The sequence below is a fragment of the Chelonia mydas genome, chromosome 19 (assembly GCF_015237465.2).
Source record: "Chelonia mydas isolate rCheMyd1 chromosome 19, rCheMyd1.pri.v2, whole genome shotgun sequence".
Taxonomy (NCBI): domain Eukaryota; kingdom Metazoa; phylum Chordata; order Testudines; family Cheloniidae; genus Chelonia; species Chelonia mydas.
In genome coordinates, this window is record NC_051259.2 from 5,979,510 (window position 1) to 6,004,536 (window position 25,027).

At 59.5% G+C, this 25,027-nt stretch overlaps 1 protein-coding gene across 17 annotated transcripts in view; it reads right to left on the bottom strand.

Moving 5' to 3' along the window:
* ADGRB2 (adhesion G protein-coupled receptor B2) overlaps positions 1 to 25,027 on the bottom strand; it is a 108,101-nt gene that overhangs the window by 65,228 nt on the left and 17,846 nt on the right. For 9 of the 17 annotated variants that reach the window (XM_043532344.1, XM_037881966.2, XM_043532343.1 and 6 more), the window contains one exon: positions 14,058 to 14,862. In XM_043532344.1, the coding sequence (XP_043388279.1) occupies positions 14,058 to 14,847 (790 nt within the window). In that variant the 5' untranslated portion in view covers positions 14,848 to 14,862. Of the gene's footprint in view, positions 1 to 14,057; positions 14,863 to 24,340; positions 24,496 to 25,027 lie in introns of all 17 variants that reach the window. The other 8 variants (XM_043532340.1, XM_043532346.1, XM_043532338.1 and 5 more) reach the window with 1 other exon arrangement.

A 25,027-nucleotide genomic window follows, 5' to 3' on the forward strand; every position in this document is an offset into this window, starting at 1 on the left:
TGCACGGTCCAAGCACCTTCCTCCTGCCACGTCCTTGGGCGCACAGAGCACATGCCAGGAGAGCGCCCACCTGCCGGAGAGAGCCGACCGTGCGGCGTTTCACAGCCTAGCTAGCACCCTTCTGCAGGACCCACGTCCAGCAGCCGGAGCACGAGAGAGACGGACGGGGGGCTAGGGGGGAGACTTCCACCACTTCCCTGAGAGAACCACGTCCCGTGGGCCCTGCATCTCCCCAGCAGCTAATGTCATCTGGGGCCTATATTCAGCTAACATTTTCCTTTGCTCAATTTCACCCAGGCCCCCTGTTGCATTCCTCCCCTCCTCCCCCCCCCAGGGTGTGCACCCTTTCCCTGAGCCCCCTAACAGGTGGGCCTCCCTCTTCCGATCTCAGATCACTGTGAGACTTTGGGCAGCTTCAGGTCTTTAGCTGCGAGCAGCCGGGGAGGCTGCCCTCAGAGTGTCAGCTCAGGCAGTCTCGGGGAGCCAGGGGTTCCCCTCGCCCAGCAGGGCCGGAGGAGATGGGCCTACTCACGAGGGCTGTGCAGCCGATCCCTGCAGCCGAGCTCCCAGAGAGGCGCCTGTGACGTTACTGACTTGAACTGGGACCATATAGAACAGTGTTGCAACCAAGATCCTGTAGTGGCGCCAAACCATGTATAAAGGGGGTCAAACAAGGCGTCTAAGACGAGGTGATGGTTGGCTGGTTCGGATTATGCTGTCTGTTTGCGTGTATCATTTTTGTATTTAAAGATATAAGTATTGGCTCTCTACTGTCTGTATTCCAAACTTATGCTATGCTTCCGGGGGACACCCCAGACAAGTTGGTGTCAGCTCTGCCTAGCCTGCTGGATGGCCCATTAAGGACCATCAGCTACACAACTGACCCACTGAGGGAAGGCAGACACGCCTGGGGACTCAGCCAGGTGTGCAGGGACCTGCCTATGGACAGAACTCTGAGGTGGTTCCAGGCCATGTGAGGGGCAGCTTGTCTTTGGGACAAAGAAAGAGACCACATGGCAAGAGACTATAAAAAGCTGCGGCAGCTCCTCCATCTTGTCTTCAGTCCTGCTTCATGCCTCTGGAGGGACTTTGCTACACTGAAGCTCTGAACAAAGGACTGATTACCAATCCCAGCTGTGGCTGTTCTCCAGAGACTGGATTTGAACCTGCCGTTTATTCCATCACTGCTACAAGCCTGAACCAAGAACTTTGCCATGACTGTATGTCATTGATTCCACTTAACCAATTCTAGCTCTCATCTGTATCTTTTCCCTTTTATGAATGAACCTTTAGATTTTAGATTCTAAAGGACTGGCAACAGCGTGATTTGTGGGTGAGATCTGATTTGTATATTGACCTGGGTCTGGGGCTTGGTCCTTTGGGATTGAGAGAACCCTTTTTCTTTTACTGGGGTATTGGTTTTCATAACCATCTGTCCCCATAACAAGGGGCACTGGTGGAGACACTGGGAAACTGGAGTGCCTAAGGGAATTGCTTTTGTGACTTGTAGTTAGCCAGTGGGGTGAGACCAAAGTCTGCTCTGTCTGTCTGGTTTGGTTTGCCTTAGAGGTGGAAAAACCCCAGGCCTGTGCTGTAACTGCCCTGCTTCAAGGAATTTGTCCTGAATTGGCACTCTCAGTTGGGTCCCGCCAGAACCAGCCTCGTTACAGCGTCGCAGCAGAATTCAGCTCAGGCTGAGCAGAAGGGATGTGGGTTGGGCTGGGGTGCGCATCTAAAGGGCTCCCATGTTCATCCTCTGTAGATCCCGGCCCCCCGGTTCTTCCCCGCACCGGTCCCCTGCGAGCGAAGGTCAGCGGGCAAGGCGCCAAGCGCTGGGATCCCAGCCTCGCAAATGCCCACCTGCCCCCGCTGCGAGCCCGGCCCCTCACCACCCACCCTGTGTGCCCCGCTGACGCGGTAGCCGAGAAGGGGGCCGCGCCCGCCCCGGTTTGATTTGATGGCGGTGTTCTTCGCTCGCCACCTGACAGATTGCTGCAGCGAGGTGCCACAAATTGATGGCTTGGCTCACCAAAAATAACAAGAGATCCATCAAGGGTGCTTAGCGTGAAATTAACAGGCATGTGGATGTGCTCATCAAAGACGCATGCCAGCTACAGGAGTGGGGGCACCTTTGACTCCTAGCCCCCCCCCCAGCTCTCCCACCCCCCCGGCTCTCCCACCCCCCCCCCCCAACTCCTCATCCCTCCCTCACACCCTCCCTCCCCCACCCATAGGACGACAGCGGACATCTTGGGGAAAGAATCTCCTCTCTGTGCCACGGCTGGTGGATCCCTGCGCCAGCCTAGAGAGGGGGGAGCCCGCAGACAGGACCGCATTCCCAGTGCAGGGCTCCCTAGCACAACTGCTCCCTCGACTGCAGGCCTCAGTGCCGGGAGCTCTGCTGAGCAGACCCCCTGAGCTACACGTGCGACGCCATAAGCTGGCAGCAGTAGTAGGCTGTTATACTCCTTTGTGGAGCAGCCGACGAAGAGTGACGTGGCACTCAGCCAGCGTGCAGCATGGTTCTTTCCCAGCAGAGGCCTGGCTGTGTAGCTAATGCCAGGTGTATGGGGGCACACAGAGCCCCTCGGCTTCTCCCCTGGCTGTTCTCTGAGCAGGGTGCTTCCCTCTGTGCAGCCGCAGGGGGCAGGGGGATACTAAAAAGGAGCCCTCCGTGAACACACACGTACACAAAGCACACACACAGATGCACAAACACACACGCTCCAGGACATGCACTGATGCATGCACGGCCCCACACACACCAACACATACAAACACGCTCAGACACATGTGCAGGCCACCGTACTGGCTCTAACAACCTCCTCCCCTCCCACCCCGAATGGATGCTCTGGGAGGGTTTGCAAGGCCATTCCCTGCACTGCCCAGCCAGCTAATAGGAACCAGGCAGCGCCTGGTGGTTTCACTCGGTGCAGAAAGCTTTGCTGAGCCCCGTCTGTCAAGGGGTGCGTGCAGGGGTGCTCCCCTCCTGTTATCCCATCTGGCCCAGCACAGGGAGGTTGGGGGAGGCTCTCCGGCAGCGGCTATTGCTTTCCGCTGTGTGCACCTGCCCATCTGCGGCGCTCCCAGAGTGTGGCTCTGTCACTGGCCTGCAGAGGCTTCACGCCACCAGAAACAAACAGCAGCGAGCTCCGGCGAGGATATTGACTGGAATGAATATCACAGATAACGGTCCTGTGCAGAGACGATTGGAAAGAGGAGGAAAACCCACCCCTCCAGAACTCCTGTTAGGCTCCCAGCCGCTGCCAGTGACGGCCCTAGGGCCACCACCCTGGAGAAGCAGGTTTCCAGCAGCGAGAGCTTCCCCACAGCACCGCCCTGGCAAGGCCGGCTGGGCGTGGAGTGGTGCCCACTTCCTAGCAGCAGTGCCCCAGCAATGGCAGCTGAGATTAGTGTAATGTGAACTTCCTCCCAGCAGTGCCCTGTGAGAACAGGGCAGCAACAGAGGGCAGAACTGGGAGTGAATCCGTTCCAAAGCCCTCCTCCCCAACCCACCCACCCCCACCAAAACTGGACTTGCCAGATGCCCATTGCGGTGCCTGTCCTATACCCACAGGAGAGGGACCCTTGGACTCCCCCATCCTGCCTCCCCACGGGGCGGATGCTGCTGCTAGGTGGATTAGGCACCCGCCTTGTCAGTATCTCTGCTGTGCATGAAATACACTCAGGCCGCTGACTGTGCTGACACTTATTGGTGCCATAAAGGGACCCAAATTTACTGACTGTTGCTTCCGACTCAATCTACTCCGTGCCCCGGCGCGTCCCCTTTGGAAGGGCTCAGGACACACGAGCAGGGAGTGTCCGAAGATCTCCCCAGCTCTGGGGAGTTGGCAGCAGCAGACGGGGGGACTGGAAGGTGGATAAAGCCACCAGCTGAGGGGGAGTGCCGCTATGCAGAGCCAGCCGCCTGCTTCCCCACTCGAAATGATCAGGAGTTATGAACGGCGCAGCGAGTGCCCAGAACAAATAATAAATTCACAGGATATATGAGGGCACTTTCCCCACTTACGTTGAACAAAGAAACCAAATTCAATTTCCTTTGGAAAGTACTAAATCCCGGGCTGTCGCCCTGCAGAGCCTCCCGCGCCAGGGAACCAGCCCCACCTGTCCCCTCCTTCTCGGGTCCCTCCCCTGCCACATCCGACTCTCATTCCCCTTGCTTGGGCTTTTGCCAGCACAGCTCTGTACTTCGGGTCTCTGGCTAATGGTTCTCGGTGGAGCCACCTGTCTCCTCTGCTGTTCTGCCCTCAGAGCCACGGGGTTGGGTCCTGGGAGTGAGGGAGGGGGCTGTGCCAAGGACAGCACTGGCAAGAAAGAAAGAAAGAAAGAAAGATGAGGGAGGAAGACCAACTGAGAGGACCATTCCTCAAGTCATCTGATGGGGCCCTAATTTCTCCACGGGGGGTGAGTAACAAGCAGAGACTCCCGTGCACACAGGAAGCTGGAAAGCTGGCCCAGAGGAGCTGGCAGGAGGCCCTGGTGCAGGAGCACATGGTGACCCCACGGCAGAGCCTTGCTCCGTGGGCAGCACAAGGCGAGGAGCAGAAGGGACAAGGCCCCATGGGAGACGATTGGGTCCCAAGTTAGGAAACGGCAGCAGATCCTTCCCCAAATGACGAGCAACAATGCAGGCACCTTGCACGGGGGCCGCCAGCACAGAACTGGTCGGCCACAGGCACCGCCGTGCTCGCGAGCCGGAGGAACTACCAGGGACACCACGGCAGTGAGTCTCCGTCATTTTGATCTAAATAGTTTAACATGCAGGAAAATCACATCCCCAGCGACCTCGGCTAAGTTCATCCAGCCTCACAAATCCCTTAGGCAGGTCCCACTGGAAACTTGGACTCTTCACATCCTATCTAAAGCAATGGGACTGTTAAACAGCTACTGCACTCCGCCCCAGAGGTGGCTGCATTTCAGTGGCAGGAGAAGCCACAAGATTTCTCTATAGATTAGAATGGATAGACAGAGGGGAGTTCGAGTCTGCTACCCTGAATTGATGGGGGAGGTGGCGTATTGCAGGGCGGAAGTTGGCCATCGCGTATAAGGAGCTAGAAAACGCCAGGCAGAAGCAAAGGAAGGTAAAAGGGTGCAAAGGGGGAGCGATCCCCCGGGACTCTCCAGCTGCTTTGCCCCGATACATGGAGCAGAACAAACACAACATGACCGCGATCGTCCACATTTGCTTAACGGAAACCCCGGCTGGGCAAGGGCTGCAAATACCCTTACGCCACGAACAGCCAGGGCTGCGATTGGAACAGACACGACAATGCACCCGCAGAGGGCCTCCCCGCTGACCTCCGTGCACCCCACAAGCCTCCCAAAAACTGTCTTCCCAGAACTCCCCCAGACACAGGCCCCACAGCCCCCCCGATGAAGTCCCCCCAATGCACCCCCATAGAGCTCTTCCCGACTCCAACCGCCCTGCACACTCACCCCCACATGCAGGACCCACACTGAGTGCCAAGCAGCCCGCTCCAGCTTGGCTCGTTCTGCTCCCCGCAGGCAGGCCCAGTCCGACGGCTTTCACAACAGGCCCCTTCGTGAAGTGCTGGAGTCAAGAGGTCTCTGCCTGTCCCCCACATTTATCTCCATCTGCCCCCTCCTGGCTTGCTCTGCCTGGGGCTTTCTTTAGTCATCAGCTTCCAGGGAAATCTGCTCTTTTCACCTCACAGGGGTGTGTGTGATCACTGGACAATCTGCTCCACCATGCATTTAGCTGTATGCTGGGAGTACCTCTCCCAGCCCTTCAGAGCAGCTCTGTGCAGCTCAAAATCTGGGCTCTCCCACCAGAAGAAGTGGGTCCAATAAAAGATCTTACCTCCCCCCACTCATCTCTGCTCAGAGGAAGGCAGAAAACACTTCATGCTGACACCAGAGTGATCCCCATAAGAAAGAGGGGAGAGGGCAAGTCAAACACACACCCTGGGCTCCCCTCACCCTCCCCACGGGCTAACGCTCCCCCAGGAAGGAGGGGGACTGAAGACAGAGAAGAGCTGGCAAGCTGCCCAGCCGCTAATGGCCTGTTCTCTTGGGCACCCGGAGATACTAAGACCCGGGGCACCACCGCTCTGATCATCTAGCCTGGCTACCCAGGTGACACAGGCCAGAGCAATTCACCCAGCGACTCCTGCCACCCCGGCAATGACCCTCCGCAGTGATGTACGTGATGGACAAAGCCGAGCGCGGCTGGCCAGCCTAGCGGGAGATCTGTCTGTCGCCTTATCCAGCCTGTCGTCGGGGTATCTGAGCCTCTCCTGCCCAGCACTGCAGGTATCCTCACATCCCCTCTGAGACAAGCCAGCATCATCACCTCCTCTTTTACTGATGGGGAAACTGAGGCAGGCATCGAGCCAGGAACTGAACCCGGTCACACGGGTCCCAGCCCACGGCCTTGCCCGCATGGCCATTCTTCCACCACCAGTACCGTGGCTTTGGCACCTTCCCGGGGATTGCACCGAGCCCACCCCATCAGGATACGTCTCCCTTTGGTCCGTTCCATCCGATCATCCACCCCCCAGGCCCGGCTGCCACCTGCCCAAATCTCACACGCTTCCCTTCTTGTTCATCGCCCTTCCGAAGCCAGTTCCTGGCAGCGTGGCGGTTGCCATGGCTACCCGACAGCTTTCAGCCACCTCGCGGCAGCGCTGCGGTCTCCCACGTGGGTGGTGGGACTGGGGGGGGCGGGGCGGGAGGACAACTGCAACCAGCTTCTTCCAGCGGGCTCGGCGGGATAGCGCCCCGCAGGATTCGCACTCAGCGCTCTGCCCCCCCCAGCATGCGGGCCCCGCATGCGCGGGGGGAAGTTTGGTCTCCCCCACCGAGACGAAGGGCTTCGCGTCCCAGGCTGCTGGGACTGCATGGCCCACCTGTGAGCCTGGACCAAACAGAGGAGGCGGCTGCAGGGGGGACCAGTCCGGCATCCTCTCCATCACACCTCGCCGCCTACCCCTTCTACGCCTCTGGATTGGCGCCTCCCCATTTCAGCAGAAAGTGAACCTGAAAATTCAGAGCAAAGCCGAAGCAGAATGCGCCGCGCTGGCTCCGAGACGGAGCCGCCAGAAACACCCCGGTCCGTGTGGCTGGGTGGCTACACTAGACGCTGGCCCAGGCTCGCTCCAGGGAGCCCTGGCCTGGGAGCCCTCCAGAGTTAGCAAACCCAGCTCCGTTCTGCCTCGCTCAGCTTCCACCCAGGGCACTGCTGGGCTTCAGTTCCCATGGGGACTTTCCAGCGGCCCCAACCCCTGTGCAGATCTTTGCCAATCGGGTCTGCTCTACAGGGCAGGGCTAGGGTCCCTTGGCAGCCCCTTTCCCCCGCCGGTGATGGTTCTTTTGCAAGCACCAGTGTTTTCTCACCGTGGCACAGATCCTGACTGTGCTCTGGAGGGAGGCAGCCGTGAACAGCTCCAGGCATGGTTACGGCTAAAATCTCCCCCCTCCCCCAATCTCACACTCACACTCGCCCACAGCCTCTGGGCTGGCATGGAATTTGCCAGGCTCCTAGGGATGATAAAGCTCCGTGCAAACGTGGGCAGCGCACGGATGCCGGAAGGAAGCGTGAGTATATGCATGTGCATTCACAGCAGAGTAAGCGAGCGGGGGGGTGGGGGTGCACGCCCACGTGCAGGGAAGGCTGGCAGAGTGAACGTGCAAGCGTGTCTTTGTGCTTGCCCAGGAAATGAAGGCCTGCAGCAGATCCTCCACCGAGGGCCTTCTGCCCTGACACAACAGCCCAGACCCGTCCGGGGACGGGGCATAACCAAGGAACTACTCCGCTCACCACCGAGCACCGCCCCACAGCTCTCTGAGCCAGTTTCAACCCCCTGCCCTGCACTGAGCTCCGGAGGAGCCAGGCCTGGTCCCATCGGGAGCAAGCAGGCCTGGGGGAATGTGTGGCTCTAGCTCCTTGGGGGAGGCCTGATGAGATCACGGCTGGGCCTCTGCCAATGCTGAATAAAAGGCCCAGCATTCAGCCCCACAGCCCAGCCTGCCATGGAGAACCTGAAAGGCAAACAGGGGGCTATTCTTAGCAGTGTCTCCATGAAGCCAGGACTTGGGGGGATGCCAGGTGTGAGTCCCGGCTGGGGAAGGCTAGGGCCCCCCCCGCAACCCGCCACCTTCAGCGACAGCCGCGCTCGGGAACATCAACAACTCTGTCCTCTCGTCTGCCGCGACGCTCGCTGCTTCTCCAGCCAGGAACAGGCAGGCTTCCCGCTGCAGGGCACTGGAGTGAGGCCGGCATCTCTGTCGCCAGCTGTAGCCTCACATGCATGCACACAAACTCATCACAACCACACACACACACACACACACACACACCCTTTTCACATGCTTGCTGACACTCTAACAACAAGCTGGAGGTTTATCAGACCTAGCACATCAGTAGCTCTTCTCTCCCCAGATTAACCCGAGTTTCTTGTCAGTTCCTGGATGCGCTGCCCCCTGCTCTCTGATTGTGCATAAAGAGGATCCTGTGCATTTGTGTTTGTGTCCAGGTGTGTGCCTAGTGCACAAAAACACACCCAGCCATGAGTGTCTGAGTGTGCATGAGACCGTGCACGAGCACACAGCCATGAAAGGAAAGTGCAGAAGGCAGAGGAGAATATGCACAAGCACATGGGAATACAAACATCTGCAGCAGCAAGCCAAAGAACACCGTGGGAAAGCTGGAATGTGTGCGACAACGCGCACAAGCATGCGGCTATGCAAGGTTGAAGAATGTGCACGAGAGTGAGGGAGCCACAGCATGCACAAGTGTGCAAATGTGAAAAATGATGCATTGCGTGCCAGTGCGCAAGAGTGAAGGATGTGTCTGGGTCAGCGTGCCATGCCACGCACAGGTGTGCTAATGTGAAAGACGGTATGCAAGTGTGTGAGAAAGAAGAGTGCGTGTGAGTGTGCAAAAATGTGAGGGCGAGATCAAGCACACACGCGTACACGAGCGTGCGGGAACGTGCGGCGCTCCTAGAAAGGTGGGAGCCCTGATCCATCCATAAGCTCTGTATGGCAGAGGGGCTGCTGAGCTGCGTGAGAAGGGAGGACAGGGTCACAAACCGGGGATTCAGGACAGGCGTGCGAGGGAGGCAGTGGCACTAAATGCCAATGCCCAGCGATATGCCAGTCCAGTAGTGGCCCAAATCCGGCAGCCGATCCCGCGAGCAAAGCCGATGGGGCCGGGCGCCACATGCCGGCACCCCAGCCCGGCCCAGGCCATCGTACGCTCTGTGGCGCGAGCCGTCGATGCGCTCCCAAGGCCCAGGCTGTCTCCAGCAAGCCCTGCCAACCCTGCCCATGATGATCCTGCCAATAAAATGAATTACCCCTGCGACTTCATCTCTACAATAACATTTTACATCCAGGTGCCTTGTGGGTTTAATTGAATGTCAAACATAATCTGGCAAAGTTCAGGCAACTGCCCTTCCAGAACAATCACCGCTCGGGCACGCACAGAGACACAGGAGCCTGCTCAGAGCAGCAGCCTCAGAGATCCCCAGGGGGCACGAGGGGCCTTGGCGCACGACACGGGCGATCGCGCCAGGCAGCTCTGCTGGGCACCCCTCCCCTCGAGGCCGCCCACTTGCATCTGGCCCAGGACAGCGCTGGCTGCTGGGGAGCTGGCCTGCAGTGAGTTTGGAGGGGGTCTCTGCCCATATGGCCATACCGCGAAAGCCGTCACCCCGACAGGCCCGGGCTGGCAGCGAGAGACCAAGGACAGACTGCACCCTGGAGACGCCCACTGCACTCCAGCGTGCCCTGGGATTCGGAGAGCTCCAGCCTGCTAAACATGGCCCATGCTGCATATTACTTGTATTACAGCAGCAGTTACAGCCTCAGCACAAAGCAGGGCCCCACTGTGCCTGGCTCTGCACAAACACACAGCGAGAGACAGCCCCTGCCCCACTCCTGTGATCTACACAGACAAGACAAGCAAGGGATGGCAGAAAGGGCATAGCCTCCCTCCCCAGATGCAGAAACTGAACCCCGAGAGATTCAGCAAACCTTTCTATCCATGCATGTGTAAAAAACCCTGCTTACAAATAAACATGGATATTCTCCATCAAAATTATCAACACACGCAGGCAGAATCCTGCCCAAGCCAGCTATCCAACAGGCCGGCCGAGAGCACACCAGCCTCTTCCAGCAGGGAAGCACAGAGCGCCTCTAAGTTGCAAAAAAGTCATAAACAAACACGGGGCAGCAAGTCTCAGAGCCTGGGGCAGTTGACTCAGGCTTGTGCTACAGAGACAAATCTAGTAAGCGTAGACGTTCCTGCTTGGTCTGGAGCCTGGACACTGAGACACCCCCACCTTGCCGGCTTTCGGAGCCCAGCAGGAACGTCTCCACCGACGTTTAGCTCCGTAGCGCAAGCCCGAGTCAGGTGATCCGGGCTCGGAGACCCACAGGGGTTGTTTTTGGTTGGGGTTTTGTTTTGTTTTGTTTTTTTGCACTGTAGACATACCCCTAGACAACAGGGCATCAGCGCCCACTCTTGGAAACCTACACTGTCCCAGGGCTGCCCGAAGCCAGCCATGGCATTATTCCGCAGACAGCCTACGGCCCCCAGTACTCGCACACAGAGGGCAAGGCGGCCTGCTCCCAGGACTCACAGGGGGCGCCGGCTCTCCCAAGCCCTGCGGGGACCTGTCCCCATCCCGTGGGCTCTGCAGGGCTCCAAGCGCGAATCCCCCCAAGGAAAGCATCTGCGCCAGGCAGCAGGCTCCTAGCCTTCCGTCTAAATCTGCATTTGAAAAAAGCACACCAAGATCTCCCGTGGAAGGAAGCGGTTTATAACCACGTGGCTGGAGGAGAGCAGGGATTATTCGGAGGGATTTGCCCAGGAAGACGTTTAGCTCCCAGTGGAAACACTGAAGCCCAGTAAAGAGTAGCCAGTAACGCCACAGGCCTGAGCCGATGAGGATAGCAGGAAGCAGCGCCCCAGATAAGGATATGTCACTGCCAAACCGCTCCGACGCCCGTCCCGCCAGCCCTGGCACCTGGGGGAACATCTGGCCGGCTGCGATGGCCCACCGGGGGGCTACTCCTGGCCACAGCTCCCAATTCCGGTACCAAGGCAATTCGGATCTCGCACTGTTTGATTTACACAATGCTGCCGCTGCCCTCCAAACACACAGAGCCCTCGGCGGCCCAATGGTCCCCATTTGGAGGAAGTGACCCAGAAATATGGACTAGCACCTACCCCTTAAAGCAAGGGGCACGAGTAAGCTGAGTGCATAAGCCAGCAGGGATGCCTCTCTGGTTACTGGCCACTGGTCAGAGGGCTCCGGGGCCCAAAGGGCCGATGCACCAGCCAGCTGTCGCTGAAGAGCTTGGCAGGGGAAACAAAGAGCCAAGAGTCTGAAGAGCAAGGTCGCAAGGCAAACAAAACTCCGGCAGCATCTTAAACGGACATTTGTTCATGTCAAGAAACCACAGCATAGTTAGTCATTAATGTCAGTCAAGGGAGGCCCAGGGCCAGAAGAGCAGGGGGCGCTGTGGGTCTGGACGGAGATGCCGTGGCGGAGCCGGGGGAGGTGGTCCCAGGCCAGAAGAGCACAGGGCGCTGTGGGTCCGGACCCAGATGACCTGGCGGAGCTGGGGGAGGTGGTCCAGGGCCAGAAGAGCAGAGGCGCTGTGGGTCCGGACAGAGATGCACTGGCAGAGCTATGGGAGGTGGTCCCAGGCCAGAAGAGCAGGGGGTGCTGTGGGTCCAAACCGAGATGCCGTGGCGGAGCTGGGGGAGATGGTCCCAGGCCAGAAGAGCAGGGGGCACTGTGGGTCTGGACTGAAATGCCCTGGCGGAGCTGCCCCAGACTGGCTCGAAGGGTGGGGGCCGTGGCAGATGCTGACTGGCCCTGGGAGAGGCGACCGTAAGCCCCCCCTCACACTTCTCTAGGAGTGGCTCAAAGCAGCAGAAGCCCACAGCACGGGCCACCCAGCCCCACTCTGCCGGGGCCACGAGAACCAGCTCAGCCATCGGGCAGGGAGGCTCTGACGCTTTAATTTCACTTTAGGTTCATGAGATTCTACAACAAGCAAATGGCCTCATTCCTCCCGGTTAATAGCCCGCAGAGCTCTGCCGTGCGCCTGTCTATCCAGCCTGGAATAACAGGCACCGGGCCTGCTGCAGTCAGGCGTAATTGGTCACAGGAACGGGTCATTTTACCTGTCAATTGTTCGCTGCATCTCCGCCAGTGCGGGATGACAGGGCCTCCTGCCCCAGGCGCTCCAGTCATCGCGGCAGCCGCAGGGAGCTGGGGAGAAGCCCCCAGCCTCAGGACGGAGCACAGGGGCTGAGCTAACTGGCCGGGGACATGGGGCAGGATCAGCAGGGAAAGGCACCCCAAGTACCTACTTTCCCATTGCTGGGGGGAGAGGGGGAGGAGGAGAAATCGCCATGGCCTGAATTCACCCATCCCAGGGGTACGTTGAGGTGGGGGGGGCAGAATCCTGGGGCCTGACCAAAGCCCTTGGATTCCCGTCTTTCCATTGACTCCAGTGAATGGTGCAGCCACCGGCTGGGTGCAGGGCTGGATCCCCCCGCCCACAGCCTTCCAGTGCGCACCCCCTCTTCCCCCCCGCCCACCCCCACCCCAGTTGCTTTTCCATGCCTTCTCTCAGATGATGCCCCGGATCCACCCCCGTGAGGAGAGTGCAGGAGAGACAGGCAAAACTCCAGCCCTATCTATGGGCGCAGCTGCCCCCTTGTGACTTTCACTCTCTCCTCCTCGCAGCGCCAGCCTCAAGCCTCCCGCAAAAGGCAGCTGGGAGGGACCGTTGTGATGGGGATGGGAGATCCAAGTCCTGGGATTTAGGAGCGGCTGCTGGGAGTCCCTTGGAGGCTGATGGGTCTGGGCTGGGAGCTCAGAGCAGCCAGCTGGTGAGACGCAGGGCTCAGCACAGCAGAGACGGATGGGAAATCAGCTGCAGATCATTCCCACTGACACCCAGCCAACAGGAAAGATGATGCCAGCATTGTCCCCACAGTGAGATCCCCTGCCCAACGCCCCCCATGGCATGGATTTGGGGGGGGAGGGGCGGTGTACAATACAGCATGCGAACTGCAAACTCCTCCCCTGCTCTAACCTTGTGCAAAAGCCCCAGGGTAACCTGCTCAGGGAGCTCCCCAGCCCTGAAGTCCATTCTGCCCCCCGATGGCCTTAGCACCCCACTGCACTTGGCCTTTCCCCTTCCACGGCGCCCTGGGGGAAGCGCACGGAGCCATCTGCACCCAAGAGAAACGCCTCGGAGCCGGGAAACTGCAGCGGGCCAAGAAAGCTGGCAGGATGCTGCAAGCCGACGTGCTCAATTCTTCCCAGCCATCAAACCTTTCCCCTTCGCCAGCCTGAAACCAGGCAGCTCGGCACAGCCAGAGCGCACGGTTGCCACCGGGGGCCCTCTGGGCAGGCTCACGATGCCCCAATGCACCCCAAAGCTGCCAGGTCCCATCACGCGACAACCTCACAACCCAGCAGAGCATCGGGAAGCAACACATTGCGCCTGGCTTGCGCTGCCGCGGCTCCCCTGCACACACACCCTGCACACACCTGCTCCAGGAGCCGGGGGCGGAGACTCGGACCGGAGTCGAGCTGGATTCCTTCCAGGCCAACCGGCAACATGAACTCCCAGCAAACACAAGGGCAGGATGCTAACAGACCAAAGTCCATTGTGGGCATCGCTAGGACGGACTGGAGCTGAGCGCTCTGGTTATAAACCAACTCCGCTAGCTCCTCGTCTCCGCTCAGCACAGACTGGAGCCAGACGGGTCGCTAGCCGGATGCACTAGCCCACGGCTGTAATCACTACAGATGACCACTAACGTGCACGAGCGCCGCTGCCCTCTACTGGATGGCATTAGAACTGCCCACGCTGGGCAACCTCCCCCCCAGACTGCTAACAGGGAAAGTAAATTGTCGGCGGCAGAAGGGGCCAAATTCCATCCCCCTCTCAGCACCCAATGATCAAATGGAGCCCGAGCCGGCTGAGGCACCGTTCCTCTGAACCCCCCCGCCCTCCTCCAGGCCCCGGCGCCCCCTTACCGTATTTAATCTCCGGCGCGTATAAATCGTTCGCATTCCCAGAATGCAGCTCGGTCACGCAGCACTGGCTGCTGCTCGTGGCGGCCGGGGTGCCGGCTGGTGGCAGGGCATTGGAGAGGGTCTCGTTTGGCCGGGGCGCCGGCGGGGCCTCGGCCTGGCAGCTGCAGCCCGCCTGGGTGAGGCCGCAGCGCTGCCCGCCCTGCTCCCGCAGCCGCAGGCACTCCTCGAACCAGCGGCACAGCACCCCGCAGGTGAACTGGCTGGAGTTGTTGTTGTTGATGAGCAGAACCTCCACGAAGCGGAACTGCAGGGCGTCGGGGGCCAGCAGCCGCGGCGCTGCCTCCGGCTCGGCAGCCAGGCACAGCTGCACGAAGTTCTTATCGAAGTGCAGGAAGGTGATGGGGCTGGCGCCCTGGCACAGCTCCAGCCGGGCCTCCCCTTCCTCCGCCCCGTCCTCTTGGCCCCGCAGGGGCAGCCCCGCGTCGCCCTGCGGGCCGCAGGTGTAGTTGGCGAGGTAATGGTCGAGTGGCAGCACCATGGGGGAGAAGTGGGTACACACCTGCTCCTCCCGGTTGAACTTGAGGTACAGGGAGTACTTGGTGGGGTCGGGGTTCTCCAGGGTCCACGAGCAGCCGGTGGTGATGGTGGGGAAGAGGTCCTTGAGCGAGAACGAGCCGTAGAGAACCCCGGAGGCCAGAGCTGAGCAGGCGCTGGGAGCTGGGTCGAAGCCCCGCGTTAGCCACAAGAGAGACGATATCACAGACAGTAAGAGGGGACCAGCAGGGGTCATCCTATGTCATTTGCCCTGCAGGAGAGACAGACAGACAGACAGACAGAGCCTTACTGAGCGGCAGCAGAGCGAGGGGCTGTTATTACAGCAGAGTGCCAGGGCTCCGGAGTTAGGGCAGTCTCTTCCAAGTGCCGTAAAATCCACATCCTTACCCGTATCGCCTTGAAACTTGGCATGCCTCATGGGCACATGCAGTAGGGCTAGTGATCTAAATTTGGGTCATTTGAGCAAGGGATTCCTGAGATACACCCCCCCCCCCCCAAATATATACATTACGGTAGCCTGAGCCTACAGCTATGCTAGATGTTATACAGGCCGGTAACAAAGGGGATTGGCCCTGCCCAGGGCACGGAGCATCTGCCCCGCTGGCGGGTAGAGCAGACAGACATGCGGGGGGAGGACAAGGGAGAACTGGGCAGGGGAGCGGCAGAGCATCCATTCCCGAGCAATGCCAGACAGCAGCATCTTCCGGGCGTCGCTGCAATGGTGGGATTTAAGGAGTTTAAGGGGGCGGAGCTTTATGACTCTTGAGGGGGGTGATTCCCATCCAAGGCCCGCCAAGTCCCTCCATCCCAGTCTCCGTCTCCCACCCAAGTCACACACCCTGCCATCCCCCACCCATGAATGCTGCAGCTTACGCTGTAGCGGGGGGGGTTGCGAGAGAGCTGGGGAACAAGGGGGTACCCCACAGCTGACCCTTCGCCCACAGGCTGGCCAGGGAGCACGGAGCTAAAGAGGGCACCTGGCACTGACAACAGGTGCGAACTGGGGGCTTCCTAGGGGCTGAGGGTAATAAAGGCTGCTCCAGGGACACAGGGTTCTAGCCATGACTCGGCAGGGAGCGGGCAGCGAGGTTAGAACAGGACACCTGGGTTCCAGTTCCAGCTCCAGCCTGACTTGCTGGGTGGACTCTGGAAGTCGGTTCCCGTCTTAGAGCTGGCCTCACCATTTCCCCACCTGCAACGGGGCAGATGCCACAGGGCGCCTCGGAGGCGCCGCTCGTGTTTGCCAAGCCCCCGGTTAACCCTTCGCCGGAAGAGGGTGGAGAACAGCCGTGCTTTCCTCTGAGAGCGGGAGAGCGCCGGCCGTATTTCCTCAGCGCTAATCCCAAACCAACCCCCCGTGGCTTGGCCAGGCGCCCGCTGCCGAAGGGCCGGCGTCTCCCTGCAGCACCCAGCCAGGCACAACTGACACAGACCCCTTTCTCCAGCGGGCTCAGCCTCTGCTCACTTGGCCACCAGCCTCCACAGGTCCTGCTTTACCAGCTCACAGATCATCCCATCTGAGCCCCTGACAAGCACAGGCCAGAGACCCCCGCCCGCTTTCCACTCCTCGGTGCCGGCCCCAGCGGCTCTTTCGGCTCCTCCCAGGGCAGGGACACAGGGATAATTCGCAATTTGTGCCCACATGCCGGCATGATTTGTAACATGGTCGTGCCAGGCCCTCGGGCTGCAGGGGGGCTAGGAAGCAGAGATTCTCCATGCCGGGAGAGACTCTGAGACTGGGATGGAGGGACTTGGGGGGGGCCTTGGATGGGAATCACCCCCCTCAAGAATCACAGCAGAAATCCCAGTGACGCTGCTTTCTGGAGATACGCCGTGGGCAGCGCCGGGGCCTCCTGGCGCCCTGTCCACCCACAGTACCCGCAGCTCGTGCTCTAGGCAGCCCGGAGCCAGCACAACGAGGCGAGGGAGCTTCCTTCACACAGATTCACCCAGGGGTGTTCCGGCTTTCCCCACTCTCCACACCAGCCTCCTGGCGCTGCCAGTGCCCTTCCGGGGCTGTGAGCACCACCCGCCGGCCCACAGGCCAAGAGGCAGCTAATGGGAGTGACCAGCACGTCAGGGGCTGGGGAACGTCCCAGCTTGACAGCCCAGCAAACAAAGTGCTCCTGCCCAGAGTGGGTGCTGGTAGCTCAGGCTCCCGCTGGGTCCCCAGGGCCGTTGTGCCCCTGGCACGGAGGCAGGCAGTGCCAGATGCCCAGCGGGCTGTGTTACAGCGGCACTGGGCCCCGGCGCCTCGTTGCCCTCAGCTCCCCATCCATCCCCCATAGTGAGGGGACACACTCGTTACCATCTGTGCCAGGCGGGTTCTTGTGAGCTCAGCCAAGGAGATGGGCCCAGCAATGGAGCCAGACTCACCCCTGCCCAGGGCTGCCTGCGTGAGCCCGGGGCCATTCCCCGAGGTGTAAGCTAGGCCCAAGAGCTGAGCCCAGGCACCGGAGGGCAACGCTGATCCCTTTGGAGCCAGGAGGGTTGGGGGAGGTGTGACAAAGCGGGACTTGTTCTTAATGTTTCCTCTGAATACTGTAGGGGTGCCTCAGTTTCCCCTAAGCATTTCTTAAGTCTCTAGGGGGTGGGATAAGGGGGTGTAATTGTTGCAGAGCAAACATAAGTGGCCATAAGTGTACACAAGTGGCCAACACTCTGTCCCCTGGCCACTGATGGCCCAGCCCTTCCCCCCTGCAAGGTGAGAGCTAAAAGGTTGGAGAACAAAGGAATCCGGTGACCTCCTGGCCCGGGAAAGGGACAAAGCCCAGAGGAGGAGGGGCTGGAGGATGAGTCAGTTTGGGGCTGGCTGGGGAAGAGGAGTGAAGTGCAGACATGGTTGTCTGGCTCACTGCCCCCCCCCCCCCCCCCCAAAATGGACCCGGCTGAGGGGTCCTGTTCTCTGTACCTCTGTTTTAGACCGTGTTCCTGTCATCTAATAAACCCGTTTTACTGGCTGGCTGAGAGTCCCATCTGACTGCGGAGTTGGGGGGCAGGACCCTCTCACTTCCCCAGGACCCCGCCTGGGCGGACTCGCTGTGGGAAGCGCACGGAGGGGCAGAGGATGCTGAATGCTCCCAGGTCAGACCCAGGAAGGTGGCAGCCGTGTGAGCTGTTTGCCCGGCAGACAGGCTGCTCCCAGAGAGGAGGAGACCTCACCAGGGTCCTGCCTGGCTTCGTAGGGAGCAGCTCCAGAGCATCGCCCGGGGACCCCGTGACAGGAGGGCAGGCCCCTGCTGGCAGGGAAGCCACAGCCCAGCTCAGGGTCACAGACAGGCCCGTAGCTGTGTGAGCGTCTGAGTGAGTGACGGGGCGGGGGGAATCCAGGGGACGCGCCTGCAGGGCCAGTCCCCCCAGCAGAGCAGGGGCAGCTGGCATCAGCACAGACACTGAGCCTTGCCAGAGACGTGCGCAGGCCGGGTGGGCAGGGAAAGCCCCTCGGCGCCCCCCAGGCCTAAAAACAATGGCCAGGGGCTCCCCGAGGCTCAGAGCACAAGGCCGCAGGGCTGTCCTCCCAGGCCAGGGGAAATCTGCAATCACGGCCCAGCGGCCACTCCAGATAGGCTGTGGAGGGACAGGATCCCTGCGGCGGGGGTGCCATGCGCCATGCTCTGCACATGGGCACCGCCGAGCAGGGGCACTGCGTGAGGGGGCTGGGCAGGGACACGGGGCTGGTGCTTCGGCTGGCTCTCTGGAGGTGCAGGGATCGTCTGTCTAGGGGGGTGAACGGGGGGGTCACGGTCGCCAGCTTGGCCAGCCCCGGGGATCAGCCTGGCCACCCACCCCCAGCACCTACCACACGCGCGTGTTCCACCACCGCAAAGCCTCTCGCCCAGGCACAAGGACAGCATGTGGACGCGTACGCACACCGAGAGAATCTACTGTACGCAGGGACAGCGCGCCCAGCCCACTGCCACCCCGCACACGCCGCAGTACGCGCACACACAACCCTATGTACTCCCAATCAGACACACAACACTGCAGAGTTCATCCCCCCACCCACGGCATTTCAAAGCGGGGATGCACCGGGGCGATAGTGGGGGCGGAGCGGGTTTAGCTGGGTGGCTGACGGTGGCAGGGCACTGGAGGGGGGGTATAGGCCTGCAGAGCTGAGGCTTTGTTGAGCTGGAGAGTTTTTTCTTGCTCTGTGTTTGGATCGAGGGCACTGCCGGGCGTGTCAGCCCAGGTGAGCACTCACAGAGGCCCACGCCATCAGACGACGACGCGGTCACCTGCCACCTGGCCCTGGCTCCGTGCGGGGACTCGGGGAGCCCAGTGCAGATCCCCACCACGCAGGGCGAGGCACGGGTAAGAATGGGCCTCCCCGGCTGAGAGACGAGGCGCCCCATAGGCTACCAGACGCTGGAGAGAGGGGAGGGCAAGGAAAAGACTGAAAAGGGCTAACGGACATGCATGCCCCACTGCCAGGCCTGCACCAGCCTCTCCCCCCCAGGACCCCGCACATAGCCCCTCCCCCTCAGCACCCTTCTCCCCCCACGGCCGTCACTCGCTACAGCCCCACAACAGAACCAAGCACATCTGGCTCTTCATTCTGTTTGCCCCTCTTCCCATTGCTGTGAACTCCCATGCTGCCTGGGCCCCAGGCCACTGCTTACTTCCCCTCCCACGCAGATACCCCCCCGCCCCATGCCTGCCCCACTCGCCCCCTCGGCATCCGATCGCAGCAAGCACACGCACAAGCATTCCACGTCTCCCAGCACAATCGCGACAGCTGCTTCCTTCCCCACACCCTGGTGTTTGTGCCTGCTTCCTCCCCCCAACCCCGCCACCAGCCCAGGCAGGATCCGTCCCTGGTCCGGATGAGCAGCGCCATGGCTGGTGGGAAAGGAGGGGAGTCAGGCCAGCTGACTGAAACGGGAGGAAAACAAGCCTCTCGGAGCACCCAAAAGGTTTACCGAGCTGGCATCTCCAATCTGTCCTGCTGCCACTCCCGCTGTGCCAAAGCAAGGCTCGTCTCGCCATCACCCCACTGAGGAGATGGACAGCGTGCCCACCTCTAAAAGGCGCACAGATACCGCGCGACGCTGCCCACGGCAACAGCCGGGCATAGCGCCAGGCCGCAGCAACGGAGCCTCCTTCCCGTCGATTTGTTACAGGCTTTGAACGCAGCAGAGGGCTCTCTCAGCGCTTTGCAAATGCATGTGAGCCAAGTGCCCACGGCCCTGCGTGGGAGGGGTCCTGAGCACCCTTTCACAGATGGGGAAACTGAGGCACAGAGCAGGGCGTGACTCGCCCAAAGTCACACAGGGAATCAGCATAGATCTGGGAATAGAATGCAGGACTCCTGGCTCCCAGATCCCTGCTATAACCACTTAACCGTACTAGCCACTAGACTGCACTCCCTCACCGAGCCAGGAAGAGAACCCAGGAGTCCTGCCTCCCTGCCCCCCGCTGGAGCAGAGCGCCTGCCTTGAAAAGCACATGTCTGCACTGCCTTGGGCCGCCCACCTCCCCTGGGGCCACGGATTTCCCTTCCTTGATGTGAGCACAGGAACCAGAACCTGAAACCAGCCCTGGTCGTTAGCAGCCCAATGTCATTACCACCTGGCATCTCCAGTGCCCTTCTGTCTGGGTCTCAGCGCCATTTGGAACATCATTGGAGGGCACCTAGAGCTGGCCAGCCCCCCTGCTGGCAGCCAACGCTCAAGCGGGTTGCAAAGAACTCCCCCAGGCACGGGGAAGGGATGAGTCACCGCCACAGCCCCCCGCTGTCTGCAGGAATTCACAGGGGCTCCGTGAATGACTGGAGCTTCCCCACTCATCTCCCAGAGGGGAAACTTACCCTGGGATCTCCACTCTGCATCTCCTGGAGGGTCCCAAAAGAGGCTGGGACATTCACAGCCCTTCCCCCCAAACTCAGCTTCCCCAGCCCGGAGGCAGGACCGAATCAGAGGCTGCCCGATGCTCGCCTGACGCAGAACCACCCCAGCCCATGCCATGGCAGAGCCCGATGCTGTTTTCTCCTTCCCCGTGAATTGTTTAGATAATGGCATACAGAGAACACTTATTAAGTCTGCGGATGATACCAAGCTGGGAGGGGTTGCAAGTCCTTTGGAGGATAGGATTAAAATTCAAAATGGTCTGAAGTAAATAGGATGAACTTCAATAAGGACAAAGGAAAGTACTCCACTCAGGAAGGAACAATCCGTTGCACACAAACAAAATGGGAAATGTGGCCTAGGAAGGAGTCCTGCGGAAAGGGATCTGAGGGGCCATAGTGGACCACAAGCTAAATATGAATCAACAGTGTAATAGTGTTGCAAAAAAAGTGAACATCATTCTGGGATGTATTAGCAGGAGTGTTGTAAGACATGAGAAGTAATTCTTTTGCTCTACTCCACGCTGATTAGCCCTCAACTGGAGTATTGTGTCCAGTTCTGGGCACCACATTTCAGGAAAGATGTGGACAAATGGGAGAAAGTCCAGAGAAGAGCAACACAAATGATTAAAGGTCTAGAAAACAGGACCTAGATTGAAGAAGATTGAAAAAAGTGTGTTTGTTGAGTCTGGAGCAGAGAAGACCGAGGGGGGACATGAGAACAGTTTTCAAGTGCATAAAAGGTTGTTACAGGGAGGGAGGAGGGAGAAGAATTGTTCTCGTTAACCTCTGAGGATAGGACAAGAAGCAATGGGCTTAAATTGCAGCCAGGGTGCTTTAGGTTGGACTTTAGGAAAAACTTCCCAACTGTCAGGGTGGTTAAGCACTGGAATAAATTGCCTAGGAAGGTTGTGGAATTTCCATCATTGGAGATTTTCAAGGGCAGGTTAGACAAACACCTGTCAGGGATGGTCTAGATAATTAGTATTGCCATGAGTGCAGGGGACTGGACTAGAGACCTCTCGAGGTCCCCTCCAGTCCTATGATTCTATGATCCAAGGGCACCGTACAGGATCCAGGGATTGAAGGGATGGTATAAATGGCCATGGGGAGAGGATCCTGATTGGCTGATTTAAGATCTAGTATAAGAGGCAGTGCCCTGGAGAATCGGGCACATAGTGCCAGCGCCAGGCTATCCCACTGCCCACACAACAGGCATCAACTCAGCGCTGGAGGGCCCAGCCGTCTCCTCTGCTGAGCTTGGTTAGCACCAGCCAGGCTGCTGGCATCTCTCACCAACCGGGGTCAGCTCTGAACTGGGAGGTTAACAGGCTTCATAGCCCCTAAACCACCTGGCATCTTCACCAGAGCCGCCTGGCACAGGCTACAGCAGCAAGGCCCTGGGGGAAGGGAGGGAGCGAGCCGGGCGAGCGCTGAGAATCAGAGACCAAAGGCATGTCCCCGTGCTAAATACAGAACACAGGAGGCAGCATCTGCTTGGCAAAGGAACAAGCCAGGACCCGGGATGCAGTCATGTGGCACCCCTCCCTCCCCCCGCACCCAACAGGTACTGGGTCAGCAAGACAGTTCTGGGTCAGAACGTCCTCAGTGTCTGGGGCCACGGCAACGCAAGTCGCGCACGTGCACACCCCCACCCTGCGCGCGCACACACACACACACACACACACACACACACACACACACACTGCCCCTGCCTGCAAACGTGCTGTGTGCACACCCACGCCACCCACTCCCGTGCGCACACCTGCATTCACACACACAGCCACGGAAGGACAGCAGAAAGCCCCCTCCCCACAGCCCTGGCTTTGCTCCAAATTGCTGCACACGACATAATCGCCGCAGCCTTTTAAACGTTCACAGGGAGCTATAAGGATGGTCGGCTTCAGCCAGGGTTTCGCCGGCTCCATCAGACGCTCCCCAGGAGAATGCTCAGGAATTAATGCAACCCGCTGGCTGCGTCTCTCCAGCCCCCCTCGATCCCTTCCTCTGCCCTTCTGCAAAGATCACAGGCAACAGGTAATTTGGGGCGAGAAGCAAGTGAGCGAGTGTCCCCACCCCGTTCAGCAATGTAACGAACCAAGGAAGGAGCCCTTTTAATTAACAGCTGACTCTGGCGCACGGATCAGGGAGGCCGTGACGAGCTTGTTATCCTGAGCTGCGCTTCACGAGCCGCCACAGCCGTGCAGGAGGAAACGGATACACGCATCCCCCTCGCCATCCCAGCAACCTTGCTACTGCTAGGTCGTTGGTTCAAATCCAGCCCAGGGCAGCCGGGTTACTGGTGAGTGGCCCACGTGCAATGAATCTGCTAGGTCTCAGTCCCGTTCACACCACGGTTGGTGCGAATTCCCCGCCTTGATGGCCAAGGACTGGGTGAGCTAGAGAGAGACCTGAACTCCCAGCAGCGAGGCGCTCAGATACTGCAGTGACAGGCTCCCAGGGGAGTCGCAGGGAGCCAACAGGCTGTTCCCAGTGCCTGAGCCCCCTCCCCATGGGAGAGCAGGTAGGGGATTTCAACTCCTCTTGCTGGAGTGGAGGCAGGGGGGGAAACGTAGCCAGTATCCCTACCGGTCTCGGGGAGATAGCCACACCAGGCTTTTGATAAGCTAGGGGGAGAACAGACCGAATGCTACTGACTCTCCTACTTCCCACATCCTATCCCGAGTGAGCACAGCAGGGACTGACGGATCGGTGGCTTAACGGAGGAAACCTTCTACCAAAGGCATTGGGGCCAAGAGAGCGTGGGGGGCTCTCTGGAGGCAGGAGGACACCTCATCAGAGCGGGAGTCTGCGAGTACACTGAGGCTCCTGCGGGCACCTGTTGTACATTAACGAGGAACCAACGGATCATTAAAAACATATTTCTTGGGAATGATCCTAGAGCTGCAGCTGCTTCGCCTCAAACGGGATTTTAATAACTCATTAATAAAATAACGGATGGCAGCTGCCTTATTAAATCAGGGCGGAAGCCTCGCTTTTAAGAGGGGCTTTGCATCTGCGACATGAGCTGGGCTGACCTCGGAGCCGAAGGAGGCTGCAGCAGGAGCCCATGCGTGACCTGAGACACAGCCAGAGTAGTGGGGAGAACGCGAAAGGTGGGAGATTTGGGACGGAGAGGATCTGTGTGGGGAGGTCGGGGCAAGGCTGGGTTGAAAGTCACACCGGTGCGAGGATGAAGGTTTGTTCTATTCAGGCGAGCACAGCGCACCCAGAGCGGAGAACAGGGACCTTTTCCAGGGTCCGATCTCACAGGAACCACCAGCGTGAGCCCGACGTTGCGAAAGAGATGCCAGCTCTCTGGCGGCACGACACACCTGCCGGTAACGTGCAGCTGGAGACACTCTGGCTGCTGCAAGGGCGTCAGGGCAGGAACACGGAAGCTAGCGTGCTTGCTGAGACATTGTGGTTGGCAGCGCCAAGGCCTCAAAGCTAGCCAGAGTCAAAGGAACTCTGGTGGGGCTGGAAACCGCTGCCAGGCACGGGGCCTGAAGCAGAGGATGCTGGAGTCCCCAGCTTGCGGGTAGATGGGAAGGGGCTGGATCTGACTGGAGGTGGGAGGAATATGCCCCGGAAGGTTGACTGGTTTGGCGAAGCTTTGCAGAAGGATGCGAGACTCGTGGCTTCACGGGAGAACTGGTGGGCAGGATGCAGAGCAAAAACAACACACGGTTTTGCAGAATCTGGGTAGCTGGGGACTCTTCCTGCAAGGTGCTGACCCCATCAGCGCCTGGTGATTTCAAAAGGAGAGGGGGCCACACAGCACCACACAGGATAGGGCTGGGGAGCTGCAAAAACACTAGCAGGGAAGTCCAGATCTGGATCCCAAGAGATCCAAGCCCCCCTAGAAGAGAGGAAACAGACTTACTCGTTACGTGACCCTAGGGAACGCATCTATCAAGGTCCCGCCAGCAGCAGCCGCATGAATCCCAGAGGAGTTCTGCTTTGGAGGCCCGGACTGCGCCTTTCCCCGCCCATCCTTTGAATTCGGGAAGCTCAGCAGCTCCCCCCAAGTCAGGGTCCCTGCATGGGGAAAGAGGATCCTGGTCTCCATGGTACAATGCTTGGGGTCAGAGTGCTATCAAAGCTCTGGTAACTCACTCATGTCCGCAGACCTTCCTGCTGGGCAACAGCGTTACCACAGCTGGACACATGGGGAAACTGAGGCATGGAGGGGCAACGTGACTCCCTCAAGGTCACAGACAAGCTCAGTGGCAAGAGAACTCAAGAACCCCTTTGATACATATTGTCCGTGCACCCATCCAAACTCAATCCCAGCCCCCACCGTTTGAGACCTAAGCCCCAGCCAGCAACTGGAGGCTCACAGGCCTAAGCGAAATGAGCTAACGAGTGCGTGGCACAGAAATACTATTATGAATTATTTGCACTGCCGGAGCACGTCGCGGCGCTAGTCCCTGGCCAGGAGCATGCAGATGGTCCCTGCCTCAAAGAGACCAGACCCCCGGAGTCCTGACACACGGCACACAGCTCTAACGACCCCATAGTAACTTCTAGGGAGAGTCACAGAAATAACGGGTGCTGACCCGCAGCCCGA